A 17610-nucleotide genomic window follows, 5' to 3' on the forward strand; every position below is an offset into this window, starting at 1 on the left:
CAACTTCCTACATCCTTTTTCTCTGTTTCTGGAATGATCAATGAATTTTACTAGGTGAAATTCAAACAGAGGAGACTTATTGTTGTGTTTCATAATACTTTTAAGAGCCATCAATGGTAGAAGAGAAGGCAAAGTTGGGATCTCTATTTTACAGAGACTTTAGTGGGAAAGACAAAGCACTGGCCAAGAAACTATTAAATAAGTGTTTCCTCATATTATAGGAAGATCAGCTGTACATGGCATTTAATTTGAAGTTCAGAGCTGCATGTTCCATACAGGGATGTATGAGTCACAAGTCGATATGATTTGGGACTCTTCTCAGGATTGCCACTGGTTTTTGCCCAGTCTGTGCAGTGCACACACACAAAGCACCGTATCTGTGCACAGAGAGAGCTCTCGGCTCACCATAACACACCCAGGATGCCATATCTGCCAAGAATGAGGGAGTGTTTTCTCATTCTTCACCCTTAATTCATCTGTCTAGTGGGGACATCTCTTTTCAGGAACTCAAAAGCCTCTTAGAGGTAAGTTGGGGTTCTGACCCTACTGTCATATAAGCAGATGTGGCTCCTGATGAATGTGTTGTATACTGCTCAAGTTTCTCAATCTTGGGGGCAGATAAATAAGAAAGTGAAGAAGAGATGGGGTAGAATGAATTTAGGCCCATTACTTCAGACTTTATCATCATAAGAGCACCACTATCAGGCTCTGTCATCGTCCCCTTCTCAGGAGAGTTCCCACGTGAACAGTGGCCCAGCTTACCTCGTTCTCCTGGGGATCCTGGCACACCTGCATTTCCTGGGAAGCCTGGTGCACCCGGGGGTCCTTGCTCACCAGGAGTTCCAGGTGAGCCTGGTCTTCCAGGCTCCCCGGGAGGCCCTTGGACGGTCCGGATAGATGAGGAGTGGCTCGGGATCTGGTTGAGGAGGGCTGTGTACCTCGCCATATGACCTGAAGTACGAAGCAAGAAAACAGCACTCAATGAACAATCACAAGAACAGGAGGATGGGGGTACTTTCCATTAAGGCTCCAAATGATTCTATTCAAAACCCACCAAGGGGGAAAAAAAAAAAAAACACCCCAGAATATGTTGATTTCCAACTTAGGATTTTTTACATTTTACTTGGGATGATATTAACGGCTGGACTGTATTCGAGCCACATCTCATGTGTTTGGAATTCCAGAGTGCACGTCAGCATTGCAGCAAGCATCACTGAGCAGAAATCATAAATTTTATCTTCACCCCAACATTTATCTGACCCCTAAACCCTCTCCCAGCTGCCTTTTCCTACAGCGATTCCCCTTCCCCTTGTTATTTGTCTTTTTTCCAGCCCACAAAGCCTGCCCCACCCGCTTGCTCACAAATCCCCAGACAAGTCCTATGTCTCAACTCATCTTGGTTGCCAAGCCTTTTTTTCAGGAAACTTTACTTGGGTCCCAGCTGCAAAAACTCCCACTAGCTTTATATAATAAAAACCTGGCACTCTCTCCCATAGTTCCTTAACCCAGCTGTGCCTGAAAGAATGCATTTTAATAATTAGAATAGATTTGCAAAGCACTTGACACCAGAATGCCTCTTTTCTCCAACATCATCAGGAGATGGGATCGTTGAAGTGATTATTATTCATAGCCTTTTCAAATATTTAAAGCTAAGTAAAAGACAGAAACCACTTTTTGAGGAAGTATTTCTAAAATGTTTTCAATGCCGTCTTAAGCCTTGGACTGTGAGGGCAACTAGGGATCCTCTCCTGGAGACTCAAGGACTTTCTGTAGGCATGCACACTGGCAGCAGGTAAGGGTGCCCACAGCTGCTTTCTCAGCTTCCTTCACTGACAAGGGCTGTCCTTTATCACATCCCCAGCTGTTGTCACTTTGGCCTTGCGCAGTTTCTCGAGTCTTCTTAGCATAATTCTTCTGGTTAATGGAAAACTAAAAAGCAGATGAGTGAGCTTGTAAGAAATTATATACTAACTGATAAATCAAGTTCTGAGTAGGAGCCTAAGAAATAAAATAAGGAACCCAGAGGAAGAAAAAAACCATGTTAAGGAGGATGACTGAATTGCCAGAAATACAGCCTCTGAGTAGTTTGCATACAACCTCTTTGATTTACAGGCTGCGCCAACTGGCAGGGCCTCCCTGTTTTACAGACTTGTTTAAATTTTCTTGTCTAAACTCCCTAACTCTACTTCCTGCAAGTCATTCACAACAATCTGAAAATTCCTAAGGGAGAAAAATCAATTTTAAGCCCTCCATTTTTAAATAATCACATATTATACAAGGCTTCATTTTATTGTGGAATAAGGCAACAAATATTGTGGAATTTTCTTCATGTGTTGGTTAGCAAGTCATATAAGGTTTCTGATTGTAATGGTCTATTCACTTACACTGTATTAATATGAGAAGTCTATAAAATAATGCAGGAAGTGGGATGGTTTTGAATGAATTCTATTCCAGTAGAGACTTAAGTTCAATTTCCTTTTTCTACATTATCGGTTTTAAAGAACCTAATTTGGCACAAAACTATCATTTAATTGGTAAGCTGTCTCTTCGGTATACATTTAGTTTGGGCACTATAATATCAAATCAAATTAAATTAAAACTTAGGGAGCAAGACTGTGTCTGAAGATAGTAGCTTTTGTCCTGGGTTTGCCCTGATATTTTTGTCTTAATGGAAGCTCTTCCAAGCCTGTGCAGAGCTTCATGCCACACCTCCCTCAGGGTGAGATCTCAGAATTCAGGTGGAATTCTGAGACTTCCTTGGACATTTGTAGGGCTCCCCTGGCCTAATTCCCTAACTTTTCTGGATGGAAATAATTATAACCCTGAGGCTGACGAGGTAGCCACTCTGCTAATGTTGGCCCCAGAGAGGAAGGGTGCTCTCCAGGTCGGGTGTAGATGGCAGAGCTAGGTGGGTTTGAAAGGAATCATGTCTTTACTTGAGCTCTGATCTGTCAGTCATGTTAAATCCATATGGGCAAGCCCATTGTTCTTGGACTGATGACACAGGAGTTTGGCTCCTGGACCACGGATGTTGAGTCAAGGGTAGTCTGCAAGGAGATCTTAATGGACCAGTAGTGGCCATCTGAAGCTCACAATGTCTTCATCAACACAAAACTTCAGAGGACTTCTCCTGGGTTCACAGTCACAGGAAAGACAAACTCCGTGTGAACAGCAAGGGGGCACAACCTGGTCAACTATGACACACTTACTCTGGATGAGCTGTTCACATACTTGACGCGCCACTGCCCTCACCATGGCTTGAGACTGCAGGTCACCCTGGATGAGAAAAAAGCACACTTCTAAAGCACAGCCACATGCCAGGTCTACCAGGATATGGATGACTGGACCTACTGTTCCCACCAGGGCTCTCAGGCTCCTAGCAACAGGACAGACTGACCACCATGGTGCATGCAGAGCAGTAGGCTATGTGCACTCAGGGTTCAAGGTTCCCGAGGTCCTTATTAGGTTAAGAAGCTCGACTAAGCATTTTTGGTCCCAGGTTCCAAAAATTTTAATAGTTTAAAACAAACCTATATATATTTAATGCCTCATTTATATGTCTTTAGCGCTCATAAAATACAGCAATTTCTCAAGTAATGGCTCCTTTGATACTAATAACAACTCAGAGGAAAGACGATAAACCCATTTTATAGCTGACCAGCATTAAACACATTTCCCAAGATTCATGGAGGTAATCAGATGAGCCTAAGTCCAGTGCTGTTTCTATTATAGTCAATAATACAATTATATCATCAACTGCACAATTTCTGAAAGAAGCCCCTAAAAACAAACTGATTGAAGTTTGGGGGCCAGTTCTTTGATTCCATGCCTGTTGCTGTCTTCCTGGATGTCAATATTGGACTATCAGGAAAACAGTTCAAAGCTATTACTTGGACTTTGTATATACCTATATTTCTTTGGAAGTTCTTCTGCATCATTATATAATTTCCTTGTCAAATCCACTTTCTGAGTTAAATGAGTTTGATTCTGCCCATTTTATCCTTGAAGAATGGAACCTAACATCATTGAGCAAAAAGGCAACCAGAAATTAGCTCCCCTGACCTCTAGTCCACAGGGCTGTTCCTACTGGGAAATGTGCTAACAGTCAGAAGTAGGGCAGAGGGAGGACGAGGGACTGGTATAATAACAATGAGTAACCACGAAGGTACTACCATCCTTTCAGCCCCTCAGGAAATGGCTGGTTCAACAGCTACAGTCCCAAACAGCCAGGGAAACTTACCCGTTCTCCTCGCTCCCCCTTTGCTCCAGGAAGACCCTACAAAAATGAAAAAAATAATCAAGTTACTTATAATGCTGCACGCAGCTTAAAGTAATGGTAGTGCATCTTTCCTTATTTGATAAAGACATTTTTCTTAGCTTTGACAAAAATAGTTATGTAACATCAAGAATAAAATAGACAGTGACTTATAATCCCATCAAACATAAACATTTACTCCCCAGGCTCTATTTCCAGCAGAGACATGGTATTTTTGGCTATGAAATTGGAGTCATGCAACAGTAATGTTTTGTAACCAACAGATTCACTGAAAAGGTCCTTCACATTTTTCTACATGAAACTTCATATTGAACTCTAAGGAGGTTTTGTAACTGATTTCAGGAATCTCTTCTATTAGTTAAACTGTTTACTTTTAAAGGTGCATCTCCAAAGAGAAAGGAAAAGATCTCTTCTCAACCTGGGAGCTCAAGTTCAAAATGAGAATAGGAAATTCCATGGTCTCTCTCTGCTTTCTATCTAGCACAATGGCACACAATTTTCCCTAATTCTTCATAATACAGGCTCTGTACATGAGTTCTCAGCTGAGTTATTATTTAATAGTGTGGCTTAAGCTACTCTTTGACCCATGAGAAATTTTAAAATTATTGTAAAAAGTTACTGGAAAAATTGTCATTTTCAGTGTTTCTGTTTTACACTTAAAATGCAAAGCAGGTTTCTTCAGGAGGATGTCATTTTTTTTATTATTTGGGAATAGGTACCACAAGAAATAGAAACAAAAAAAAAAAAAAGAAAAAGAAACTGATGAAAAATGCAAAGCGTGTGCTTGAAAGAGAAGTCCAACCTCTACAGATAAAGTAGGTGCTTCTTAGCGCGTGAGCTCCTAGGGCAGTCTGTGCCTGCTGTGGACTTCCCTAGCCTCAGCTCTCAAGACTACCTGATGCATGGCAGGCACTCAAAAATATGTGTTCACCAAATGCATGAATGCTTGAATTTTACTTCAAGTCTGCATATCGAGCCAATTTATGCTTCATTTCAACTACCTTGATTGAAAAAAAAAAAGAGAGAGAGAAAGAAGAAAAATATCTAAGACATACTGCAGTGAGTTTCTAGAGCACTAGAAAAAAGTGTTGATTCTGCTTAAAAAGATATTTAATTTCCACTATAAAAACTTTCTTTTTGCCAAAATAAGATTTACATAGCACTCTCCCCATATCAGCTCAACTTCTTTTTTTGGAAATAAATGTACTGGTTGTGTCCTCTCCCCTTATGCCTTAGGTTTTCACATATGGTAAATCCCCAGAGAGACGGCAGTGTCCACTAGTATAGGTCCAGCTGGAGATTAGAGCTATTTATGTCATCATCAAGTAAATCCTTAACAGAAATAGCATTTCAAGCAACAAATGTAAAACAAGAACAAAAATCAGCAAACAAAAATAAGCAAGCATTCCACATTTTTAATATATTAAGACACCGTACATTCTAGTAATTAATACTTAAGCGACTTTTACTACCTTCCAAGGACAGCTCCAGTGCTTTCAGTTAACCCTTATAACTGTCTTATAAGATTATTCCCTAATCCTTAAAATACTCCCATGAGAGTAACTTATGTGTTCTTTATAGCAGCTGTATGAAAGATTATTTCCATTTTATATATTAGGAAAAGATGCACCATGAACTTCACTATGTACCATGAGATGCACCATGACCTGCCCAAGGTCACATCAGAAGAACATGGAAAAGCAGGAAACGGAGCCCAAATTGTGGGCTTCAGAATCCATGCACTTCAAGCATAAGCGGCACTCTGATGGAAGAAGGCACTAATCAGCACATCTGCTAGTCAGTATCTTCCATTCCAGTGAAGAGGATATTTTCCTAATTAAAATAAAACTAAACTGAAAACAAACAAGCAAACATACCATCCACTGAAACTAATTCCAGGAACTCAGGATTAGGTTTCAGCCTGAGTTATTTTAAAATCTATTTTACCTTGAATATTTCTATTTTAATTTTACCTTGAATATTTTTATTTTTGAATCAACACAACCTTTTGTTATTTCCATTGCTATCATTTATTATGTTGGCTTGTTTGGAAATGTTTCAAATTTAGAGAAAGAAATCACAGTGTCAAGCTGATTGTAAGATCAAGAGCAGCATCAGCTATTGACACTTTCTGGTATAGATGGACAATCCTTATTATTAAGTAGCCAAAGGACACAGTAGGCAGTCTCAATGAAAGATCTTTTTAGTGAAATATCAGTACAGCATGAAATTATTTTTTATTCCAACTTCTCTGACATCTTTCCTTTGATTTTTGCAAGTAAAACAAAAACAAAATAAAAATTCCTGAGCAAGTGAAGGCCCATAACTCCACCAAGGTATGCTTTGAGGGAAAACACACAGTTCCTGTAGATGTAGGCAGGAAAGAGTGGCACATTTTCCTTTAATTTCAGGAACACTTGCAATGTAAAGAAAAGAAAATACAGTAGCTACATTCATAGATTCACAGAATTTTAGCACTGGAAGGAAGAGAAATGATCTCATGGTTCAAGTTCCACATATGAAAAAAGCCTGCTAAACAAAACCAAAATCTCCTAAGCTGGCTTAGAGGTCTTCAGTGACCCCTCATCTGTAAGAATAATCTAATACTCCCCTGAATGTCAAACTAACTAGAACACAAACATACGGACATTCATCTCTCTCTCTCTCTCTCTCTCTCTCTCTCTCTCTCTCTCTCTCTCTCTCTCTCACCCTCTCTCTCCTTTTCTTTTGTAGTGCTGGGGATTTGAACCCAGGGCCTTGTGCTTGTGGGGCAAGCACTCTACCAACCGAGTTATATCCCCAACCCTTCTCTGTATCAGAGTTTGAGCTGAGGTCTAGAAATATGAACATGACAAAATTCCTGTCATTAAGGAGCTATCACTGCTGTGCAGAGACAGACCTCAAAGCTGGAGGAGATACCAAGAGCCTGTGGAGGTGAGGGTGGCTTCCTACAGGGGACACACACACACACACACACACACACACAAAGACAGAGAAGCCGGGGGCTCACCAGGTGGTAACAGGACAGCATCCCAGACAGCAAAAGCATTCCCAAAAGCAAAAAGTTATGGGACACAAAAGCATATATTTGGAGAGCATTCCATAGTTGGGTGTGACTCAACTCCAAATGAAGGGACAATGACAGATTCAGTGGGAAAAGATGGTAAGGGCTGTGGAGAAGACCAGGTGCATGACACTGAACACGTGGGGCCCAGCCTCTGAGGATGGCACCCAGTGAGGAGAGGCGGGCCAGGGAATGGCACTTCAGAGTTGTCCTAAGCAGCTGGGGGATGGACCAGGTCCCATCAGAGCTTCCTCCAATGGACTTGGTGGGAAATGGGAAGAGCCTGAAATAAAACCTTGGAAGCTGTGACGGAGCTAGAGTCAAAAATGACAAGTGCAAACAACAGGGGGCGCCCTGTTTGCCTTGTGTTTTCCTCATCCCCACCTACCTGTCTTTGTGGGTGGGATTCCACCCACATTTCAAGATCCCTGGACACCTGCCGCCGAGGGCAGTCTCCCCTCCCTCTCCCCTCTCTCACTTCTCTCTTTCAATGGAACTTTCATAGACTCCCCCTTGTCTTTCCCTTAAGGTACTTCACCCTTTCTGCCTTGTACTATAGCTTCTTATATAAAACTGTCCTTCTCTCTCTAGACTTTCCACGATTTTTTTCCATGTAGAAAAGTCTTGGTCACCTCTTCTGCCCTTCAAGACTCCTCTGCACCATGTCATCCTGCACACAGTGTACCTACTCATCACATGCTTTAAACGAATGAATTAGGGACCTGATGTTTAGAAAGACCGGGTGATTTGTTTAAGTGATGTACCTCCCATTGTCAGATGGGGTCAAGTTAGATCCACATCTAGAACCCGTGCATCCTGACTTCTAATTACAGAGCTTTTAAAAGATTCGCCTACATTGAGGTCAAGCTAAGCACCTGGCCCCAGCAGCAAGGAACACTTTCTGTCATGGCCCCCATTCTGCAGATGCAGAAAGGCACTAAATTCAAGCCAGTGCTTAAAACTCAGCAACAGTAATGCACATCTGCCCTGGGGAGCCGGCAGCTGGAGGCAGAGTACAGGAAAGCAAACATTTCTGGCACCAACTGTAGGAAGCACGTTGCTATTTTCAGTGGTACAGTCTGTCCCTCTTGGTCTCTTTCCCTCGCCTTCCTAGACAGACGTCCACAGGAAATCAATCAAGGTCTCAGCACCATGACACAGAGCCCGCTTTAACAGTGTTCCAGCCTGGCAGCCAGCAGGCATGTGAGCAATGGCAGCCCCAGGCAGGGGAACGCTGGCTGAAAGGTTCAGAGAACAACTTGCTCCTGACGGGAAATCCTACTATGGATCCTCATCCACTATCTATAGACCAGTTTCCACCTCTGACAATTACTTTTCTGTTGATTTATAACAAAAATGCCACTAACAAATGTTTTATTTATGAGAAAAAATTACAGTGCTGGGCATTGAAATCAGAGGACACTCTACTACTGAGCTACATCCCTAGCCTTTTTTATTGTTTTTAAAATTTTGAGACAGGGTCTCACTAAGTTTCCCAGGCTGTCCTCCAACTTGTGATCCTCCTGCCTCAGCCTTCTGAGTAGCTGGGATTATAGGTGTGTGCCACTATGCCCAACCAGGTTTTCTTTATGCCTCATATTTTGAATCTAATTCTGAACCACAAAAGGTCAGGTGGGTCTGTGAGGTGATAACACACTTATTAACATATTCCAGGTCTTACTCTACCACTCCACATCCCACTAAAATGCCCCTAAAGCACCCAGCTCCTGCTCCTCATTCCTAAGCCCTTTCCTAGTTAATTCCTCTTGCGTCAGGGTCTTTGCTAGCTTAGTTTAGGGAAGTTAGTTCTAGGAGATACCAGTAAGAACAAGAAGATCTCCTGGGGTACAAAGTTTACTATCTAACAAAATTAAAGTGGTGCTTTGGGATTTTCTGGTTGTGCTTCAGAACACCTTGAAGGCTTTGCTAGTCTAATGATTCCTATACCTTTCTTGGACTATACATGAACTGCCTTTGATAATTCTTTGACCAGAACTCCTTGGTTCCTAAGCTGGCTGACAGCTTCTGGTACTCTAGTTCCTGGGAGCAGTTTGTAAAGCATATTGAAACCTGCTTCAGAAAGAACATTTTTAAGTCTTTTTCCTAAAAATGAATAGCCTAGAATCAAATGAAAAGATAAGCTTGTAACGAAAGGATAACAGAGCCAGGAGCATGTGTGTGTGTGTGTGTGTGTGTGTGTGTGTGTGTGTGTGTGTTTTCAAGTGCACACATGTGGGTATCAGTGTATGTTTCTTTGTACAGGATCATGTTTAATAACCTCTTTTTGAATTAAAAATAATAAGATGTCTGAAGATAAAGGAATTCGGTTTTCTTCTGTGACCTGATACTACTTTGAGTTGGAAAAAGGAGATGTAAAAATGTCTTGGACAACAATTCAGTTGGAGTAAGTACACCACTTTGGAAAGTGACCACTAAGGATAGCACTTATTTGTATGTACAAGTTAGGATGTGTCTGCTGAAATCCAGATGCATTTTTCTGTGCATACCTTGTGTGCGTGTGAGTACGTTTCATGTGAATCATAGCCTTCAAAGGTCTCTGAGGATGAAACCATTTTATTGAAATGAATTTCAAGAATAACAGGACTAGCTGGTGGAGAGGGGAAGAGAGACTCCTTCTGAATCAGAGCCAACACTTCTATTAAGTCTTGTTCACCATGGCAGACAGAAAAGGCTCCCCCAAATGTGCACATTTAATTCCTAAACCTGTGAATGTGTCACCTTATGCAGCAAAGGGACTTTGCAAATGGAATTTAATTAAGGATTTAAGGATTACCTGAGAGATGATCTAAGATTATCTGGGTAGGCCAAATGTAATCACAAAGGTCCCTAAAAGCAGGAACCTTTTCTCTGTGATCAGAGGGAGATGTGACTCTGGAGGAAGGATCAGAGAGAGGCAGCTCTGTCAGCTTTGAAGCTGGAAGCGGGCCATATGCCAAGGAATGTGGGCAGTGCTTAGAAGTCAGAAAGTCAAGGAATTAGATTCTTCCCTAGAGCTTCCAGAAAGGAAATACCAGCACCTTGCTTTGAACCCAGTTGAGACCAGGGCCAGACTTGTGACTTAGAGACCAGTAAGACAGTAAATCTGTGTTGTTCCAAGCCATGGAGATTGCAATAATCCATCAAGAATCAATAGAAATCTAACTCATCTCCCCTGTCTAGCCTCATTCATCAGATTTCACTGTGCCACAACCTCTCAGCATATCTGCTACAGTACATGCCTGTATTTCAGTTGCTTTAGTTTATGGACATGGACTCTGTACAACACAGACACTATCAGAGTGATAATACCTATACCTGGAAGGAACTGCTTGCAAGTCACAGGAGATAAGAAGTGTAGCCTCAGAGGACTCAATGCAATAACCTCATTTACAAATAAGGAAACAAACCCAGATGTGTTCACTGGGCTTTCCATCTCCCCCATCCCATCCCCTCATACTGATTACATTTAAACACCAACCTAGGAGTCCAGAAGCACAAAAATGGGAGGTAAGGAATTGGCCATTGTGCTTCCATTTATACCACTGATCATTTATGTGTATGTGTTTTAATGAAAAGCTTGATCTTTCCGGTAGAATTTAGTAAAGCTAAATTTATTCCTACTTTCATTAAACCTTGAATTCCTTGAGCTTTGTGTTTTTTCCCTTGGGAAAAAATTAACACCTAGCTATTGTACCAAATCCTTGCACGGATAACACTGAGTTAACTTAGACAAATACAGAATAACAAGCAATACAAATATCTAAGCAAAATCATGATTGATTATTCCATTAGGATTGTTTAACTTTGACCATGACATATGCACAACTCAAACTTTATTCTAGGAGCTTCTCCAGTTTCCTTTGGGAAATTCCATAGAGTCCAATACTGAATGAATGTTCCTGACCAATGGAAGTGGTGGTAAATTTAAACACATAAATAATGTGGTACAGGATGCGTATCCTGACCAGCTACTACCACATACTCACAGGTGGCCCCAGGGCGCCTTGTGGTCCCATGCTGCCTGTGATCCCTGGGACTCCAGGGGCTCCAGGAATGCCCTAAGAGAAAGGCAGAAAAATGCAACAAAGGTGAGGACTCACACATTCTCATCTCTGATAGCCAACTTTCAAGCAGCAGTAACAAATACATGACAGCCCCCTATCCCTTATCACCAAGGCTTCTGAACTCTGTTCAGAAAAGATGGGAAGATGTTGATTAGGTGTCTACTATTGGCCGGGTATGGTTCTTTCACATTCAAGCCTTACCTGTGTCTAATAAAAACTAACTCAATAAAGGTGGCAAAATGGCTCAGAGATAGAATAATCAAGTCATATAGATATATTATTTTTAAAGGATGCTATAGGGTGAGCTCTATACCAAGGAACAAGTTGTTACATCTTAGCAAAGAAGGCTACTGAGTGAAGGTCTGGCAGAAAGAAAATTCTCAAAAGAAATGAAATGCTTTAAAGAAGAGTATATCCAGTAGTATATCTGGAAATACTTACAATGGGCCCCGGTGGTCCTGGAGGGCCAGAGGAACCATCCTTTCCAGGAAAACCCTGGGGAAAAGAAACACATTGTGTCAACTAAGTGGGTGCTTTACATGACTTTCAGAATAGGTTCACCTAATTCCTTTTAATATCTAGGGTGGACACTGGGGCAACAAATTCTGCTGCTTGCTCTGGACTACCAAGGATTCACTGTTTTCAAACTCTTCATGGGAATTGTTCTTGGCGAGACTTTTGTGTTCATTGGCTCCACAAAATTGTCCAGTGCAAGAATTTCAGGTGTAAAAAATGCCACTTACAAACTTAAACAGGAATTTGTTTCAAGAAAATGTTTTTATTAAACCATGCATAACAAATGAGGAAGGTCAATTCTTTGTAGTTAAAGACCAGACAAAGAGTTGATTAGTGTCTTTCATGACCTAAGGGTCGTAGGCAAGGAATATCTACCAGAAATCTCTATTGCAACAAGAGAATTACAATACTGAAAACTCTGCAACTCCAGGAGCAGATGTAGGGAGAAAATGGGGGCAGGGGAGGCTTTCAGCTACAAGGATAGGATATGGATCTGACATTGAAAAATGTCCATCATCATGGGCTTACAAATGGGGACATGTGTGCTTCCATTCCATGCTGGACGAGAAAGAAAATGATGGATATTCTAAAAGTACCTTCTAAATTAGTGGACGCGCGCGCGCGCGTGTGTGTGTGTGTGTGTGTGTGTGTGTGTGTGCTTTTTATGAGTGTATAAGAGCTGGAATGACTTACTCTTAAATGATTTTAGTTCTTAATTATGACTGCTGGACTTTCCAATGCAGTTACCATAAGATGAGATCTTCTATTTAAATTTTGTAATACGTTCATAACATTTTGTTCAAAATACCACCTCCTACTAGAAGGAATGATAGACTTTTCACTATGGGACTTGTCTTCTGTTGGAATCATCATTACACATGTCATATCAACTCAACCTGACCTTGTCCAGTTTTCCTAATGCCCCTCCCAAACTTCCATTCTGACATTCCTCTGCTCTTTTTATAAGCTGCCCTTTTTCTTTATCTTACTAAGAAAAATGCATATTCTTAGGGCACCCCATCCATATTCTCATTATTTCTCCCACCATGAGATGTCAAGCAGAGGGTAAAGGTGAGGCTGGTAAAAAGAAGTGAAGTGAGGACAGGAGAGGCAGTGAGAGCTAGCATGGAGCAGGGGAGGATGTGGGTGTATGAAAACTGCTGGTTAGCAAAGCCCTTTCATCACTTCCAACCTCAGGCTCATGGCCATCACTCCAGAGAAGGCAGAGGAAGCTAGAGCCCTCCCCCATGCCTGGCTTCCTTGGTCATCCAGGGTACGTTGCTTGGCTAGGTTTTGAAGCCTCCTCACAATTAGGTTGGAGTCACATGCATGAGCTCTGGCCAATAGAAAGGAACCACTTCCAGTTCTGGCCATAAACATTTCCTTGAGTGATTTTCCACTTTCCTTTCTCCTTCTATAGCAAATGTAGAGGTCACATGTTGAAGATAAGTCCTTGAATGACTGTGTGGAGCAGAAAGTGCCCTCCCTTCTCCTCCACCCAGTCTTGATGACAGTACTAGACAGTCAACAAGCAATAAACTTTTATTTTATTTTATTCTATTTGCATTTGTACTACTTAGATTTCAGAGTTATAGTGTTATCCAATATTGATATAAAAGCTAGTGCTATTTTGTTCCTTTTTTACTATCTCTGTTCTTTTGCTATAGTCAAAAATATTAGTAAATCTGAGAAGTCTCCAGGGTTAAGCCTTGATACAGATTAACCTGCCTTGGATCTTCTAATAAACAACAGAAATTAATCTGACCTTAGTGGAAAAAAATAATTTTAAAGTGAGTGTAAATATAGTATGTCCAGGAAGAAAGGCAAATAAAAATCAGAATATGTGAGAGATGAACAGAAACTTAGAACCCATTCTGTCCAACTTCCTCATACTCCATGTAAGAAAACTTGGAGCCAAGAAGAGGTTAGGAAATCTAGCTGGCAAAAAAAAAAAAAAAAAAAAAAAAATCTTTTTGACAATGTATTCCTTTTTATTAGATGAGTTTCTCATAAGAAAAAAAAAGGCCTCTGGACACATATTCAATACATTAAGAAGGCATTATTAAAAGGGCTTCTTTGCTTCCTATCTTGAAAGTTTTCTAGTACCAGATGAGGAGGGATCATGCACCCACATTTTTGAGCCCACACATGACACTCAGTCACCGAGACTGCCCAGCAATCAATCAAAACTGTGGCACAGCTGCAGAAGGGAAAAACTCATATACAAACAGGGACAAACTTATTCACAGAGGGAAGAGAGCCATGACAGATTTCCTTAAAAGAAGACTGCAGAAAATTGCATTGTTCCAAGGAAGATGTACAGGAAATAACACATTGACACTCCTCTCCCCATCATGTGGGAAGGAGTTTAAAAAAGCAACATCCCTCTGTGCTCCCATCTATCATGACACTCTAAGCACACTGCTGTTAACAGGTTTCAATTCACCTGATTTACAGACCCTGCATTTTTCACCTGGAAGGGAAGATGATGCAATGTCTTCTTACATAGGAGCTTAATTTGGAGGAGGAGGAAGAGCTAGTATTTTAATGTGAACAAACTGAGCTTAGAAAAGATGTCTGCTCTGTGTTCTCCCACCTCGGCATCCCCAGAAGCTGAAATTTCTACTTCCTATTTTTTAGGGCAGAAATTATGTGTTATTCTTTCTTAACATTCATAACACCTTCCTAGCACACTTTTGGCATAAAATAGGTACTAATAAATGTTTAATGTGAATAAAATTGAAGTTCCTTGAAGAAGTGTTCTGCTTATCATGTTGAATAAATAAATGTTACTTGAGATATAATGAGTCTGGAAATACATAGGGCTGGGGGAAATGCAGGCATAAATCCTCCTTGATCTTGAACCCTCAACAAGCATGTAGGAAAGATATCAGGAATCATCTGCACTCAGAAGCCAAAATTCCATTTCAGTAAAATCTTAGGGGCAGTTTCCAAGGAGACATGGATTCTTGTGTAGCTGATTTTTTGCAGGAGTGTTCTTGGGAGAAACCTGTAACATAGTGAAGAAAGCAGGAGAGGACAGAAGAATCTAAGTGGAGAAGTGAATTATTTCAAGTTTGGTCTCAGTCCTATGCCATGAGAAGCTCTGGAGTGTGAATTACACATCAGAGCTGACCCATGGAAAGTCACTTCCAGGGACCAATACGGCATTTCCAAGGGTGATTCTTTTGGGAAGGGGACAATTGATAGTAATGAACACCCACAGAAGCTAGGGGTTGCTGCCAGATAAAGGGGATCTCATCAGAGTATCGACATCATCCACTATAGTTTATTTTATTCTGGCGCTTTCCTTCTTGGACCATCAGAAACAACTGAACATTATTAGATATAAAAGTTCAAGAATAAAGTTGTTCTTAAGGCTACTGTGCATTACCTGTTTTCATCAACCCAATTTAAAATTTATGTGTTATAAAATGTCATAATTGAGAGCATGTGAGCCTTAATGCTACAATCAAAGCCATTTTTTTCCAAAATTCTCCCTTTTCCCAAAAAAAAAACAAGGCTCATATTTTGCATCTTATAACATAAATCAACTTCTTAATTTCTGGATCATACCAGTAAGTTTACCTTTGAAATATTTGTCTCTATAAGCCAAATTTGTCTCATTACTCAGAAATGCTTGCAGAACTACTTCATCCTGGGTATTCTGCTAGGTTTTGGGTTAATGACAATAAATAAGACACTCACTTCTCCAGGAGCACACAGTTTTGCAAACAAACGATGAACAGAAACCCACAAGGTGATATGACAGTAGACTAGAGAGTTCCACAGAAACATATGGGAAGAGCGCATAACCCAGACTTGGGGATGCAGTGTTCACAGAAAATGTGGCATTTAAGTCAACTGGCTCAGGATGGCTTGAGGGTGTCCCCAAAATGCATGTTCTGGGCAAAAGGACCTTTGAAAGAGGTGCCCTTGTGACTGGATTAATGCTGTTGTCACGGGAATAGTCTTGTTAGAAAACCAGGTTTGACTGTGTCCTGCTCTCTTGCTCCCTACGTGATGCCTTCTGCCATGTTATGACACAGCAAGAAGACCCTCACCAGATTCAGCCCCTCAGTCTTGGACTTCCTAGTCCCCAGCACCATGGCCCAACACATTTTGCTCTTTGTACATCCCCTAGTCTTGAGTGTTTGCTAAAGCAGTACAGAATGGACAAAGACCTGCTCATTGCATGGGTCTCCCCCCTCATGTACCACTGAGTTCCTGCAGTGCAGCCCACGCTGGGCCACTGGGTCAACTCCTTCTTGGGCTCAGGCCCGCTTTCTCACCTCTTCATCCCTGAGTCAGCAGCAATAGCAGAAGTTTTCATATGAAAGCAACAAACGTGATGAAAAGAAAATTTTGGTAAAATATGTGCATTTTTCAAATATATGTACATTTTATAAGGAAAAATAAATGGCAAATTCAAGTTTTATGACATAGTAGAATTGCAACCAAAGTATATCAAATGTTTTTGAACCATTAACAGGTAAAAATGTATTCAGATTTCCCCCAAACTTTCCTTTATCTATAAAATTTCCTTTTCACATCAGGAAGCAGTCTGAGAAATGTGTTTATGGAATTAGTATCCTCATAAAAAGCAGAAATCCTTAATTAACACAGAACGAATATTAGGAAATAGAAACTTCATAAGCATACTATGGGAATGCACTTAAGCTGACAAATATGTATTTTTAAAATGCATGAAATCAGCCACACACAGGGATGTTTTATAACACTAACAGCTCCAGGAATTTTTTTCACTTTTTGGAATTCCCACCTCAAAATATTAATATACACCCACAGCCCACATTAAAAATAAGTCTCCTATAAAAACTTGAAAGGATTTTTATAATTTATTTTTTAAAACATTTGGCTATGAGTAAATTAGTTATGTTTGGCTGCAATTTATCAGCAAAACAAAATTTACCTATAATTTACTTTCAAAATCACTAATGTTCTAATAAACACTAATGGTACCTATGGCTGAAATTGGCAAGGTGGTGTTTTATGGAATTAAATGTGTATTGATTCCCATTTTCAGTTTTTCTTTTCCAGACTCTAGGGCAAATATATATGCTTTTTTCCAAGTTTCAAAAAAAAAAAATAGGCTTTTTTTTGTAGGCTCTTGGAAAGTTTGTGGTTTGGGGGTTCTATGCCTACAGCATCTAAAAGATAAAACCCACCTGCCCACAACTAGTGTTGCAACTGAGATGGAAGTCAGAAGTCAGCACACTTATGTCTATGGTATTAGAAATAGCAGGCAGAACTCCTGACTCAATATTGGTATTCATCACCATCGCCTTCTCTGAAGTCGACAATGGTAGGTTGTGGATATTAACCTCGACATTCTGGAACAGGGTCAGTTGTGAAGGTCCTTCAACTGGCGGAGTGCGATCTGCAAGCAGCTGGAATCTGAAGAGTTGGTGGAAAGGGGCCAGACTTGAGCAGTGAGGGCTACAGAAATGCTTGAAGAAACCCCTGATGCCTAACTGCAAAACTGTGACATGACTGTGTACTGCTGTGAGCAGACCAGGGTGGCAGTCAGCTAGCAGAAGTGAGCCTGCTACTTGTAGCACAGGATTAAAACCAACACCAGATTAAGAGGCTGAGCAGCAAACAGGCAGAGCCTATAAACACTGACCCAGACCAGAGATCCAGGATTGACCCTTATGTATGATACCATG

General features: G+C 40.8%; 1 protein-coding gene across 4 annotated transcripts in view; it reads right to left on the reverse strand.

Moving 5' to 3' along the window:
- The window catches only part of Col14a1 (collagen type XIV alpha 1 chain), a 213879-nt gene that overhangs the window by 20061 nt on the left and 176208 nt on the right, over nucleotides 1-17610 (reverse strand). For all 4 annotated transcript variants that reach the window (XM_047519065.1, XM_047519058.1, XM_047519081.1 and 1 more), the window contains exons 41-45: nucleotides 11846-11899; nucleotides 11327-11398; nucleotides 4241-4276; nucleotides 3210-3276; nucleotides 763-951 (exon numbers count right to left, since the gene is read on the reverse strand). In XM_047519065.1, the coding sequence (XP_047375021.1) occupies nucleotides 763-951; nucleotides 3210-3276; nucleotides 4241-4276; nucleotides 11327-11398; nucleotides 11846-11899 (418 nt within the window). The remainder of the gene's footprint in view (nucleotides 1-762; nucleotides 952-3209; nucleotides 3277-4240; nucleotides 4277-11326; nucleotides 11399-11845; nucleotides 11900-17610) is intronic.

The sequence above is a fragment of the Sciurus carolinensis genome, chromosome 1 (assembly GCF_902686445.1).
Source record: "Sciurus carolinensis chromosome 1, mSciCar1.2, whole genome shotgun sequence".
In the NCBI taxonomy this organism is placed as follows: domain Eukaryota; kingdom Metazoa; phylum Chordata; class Mammalia; order Rodentia; family Sciuridae; genus Sciurus; species Sciurus carolinensis.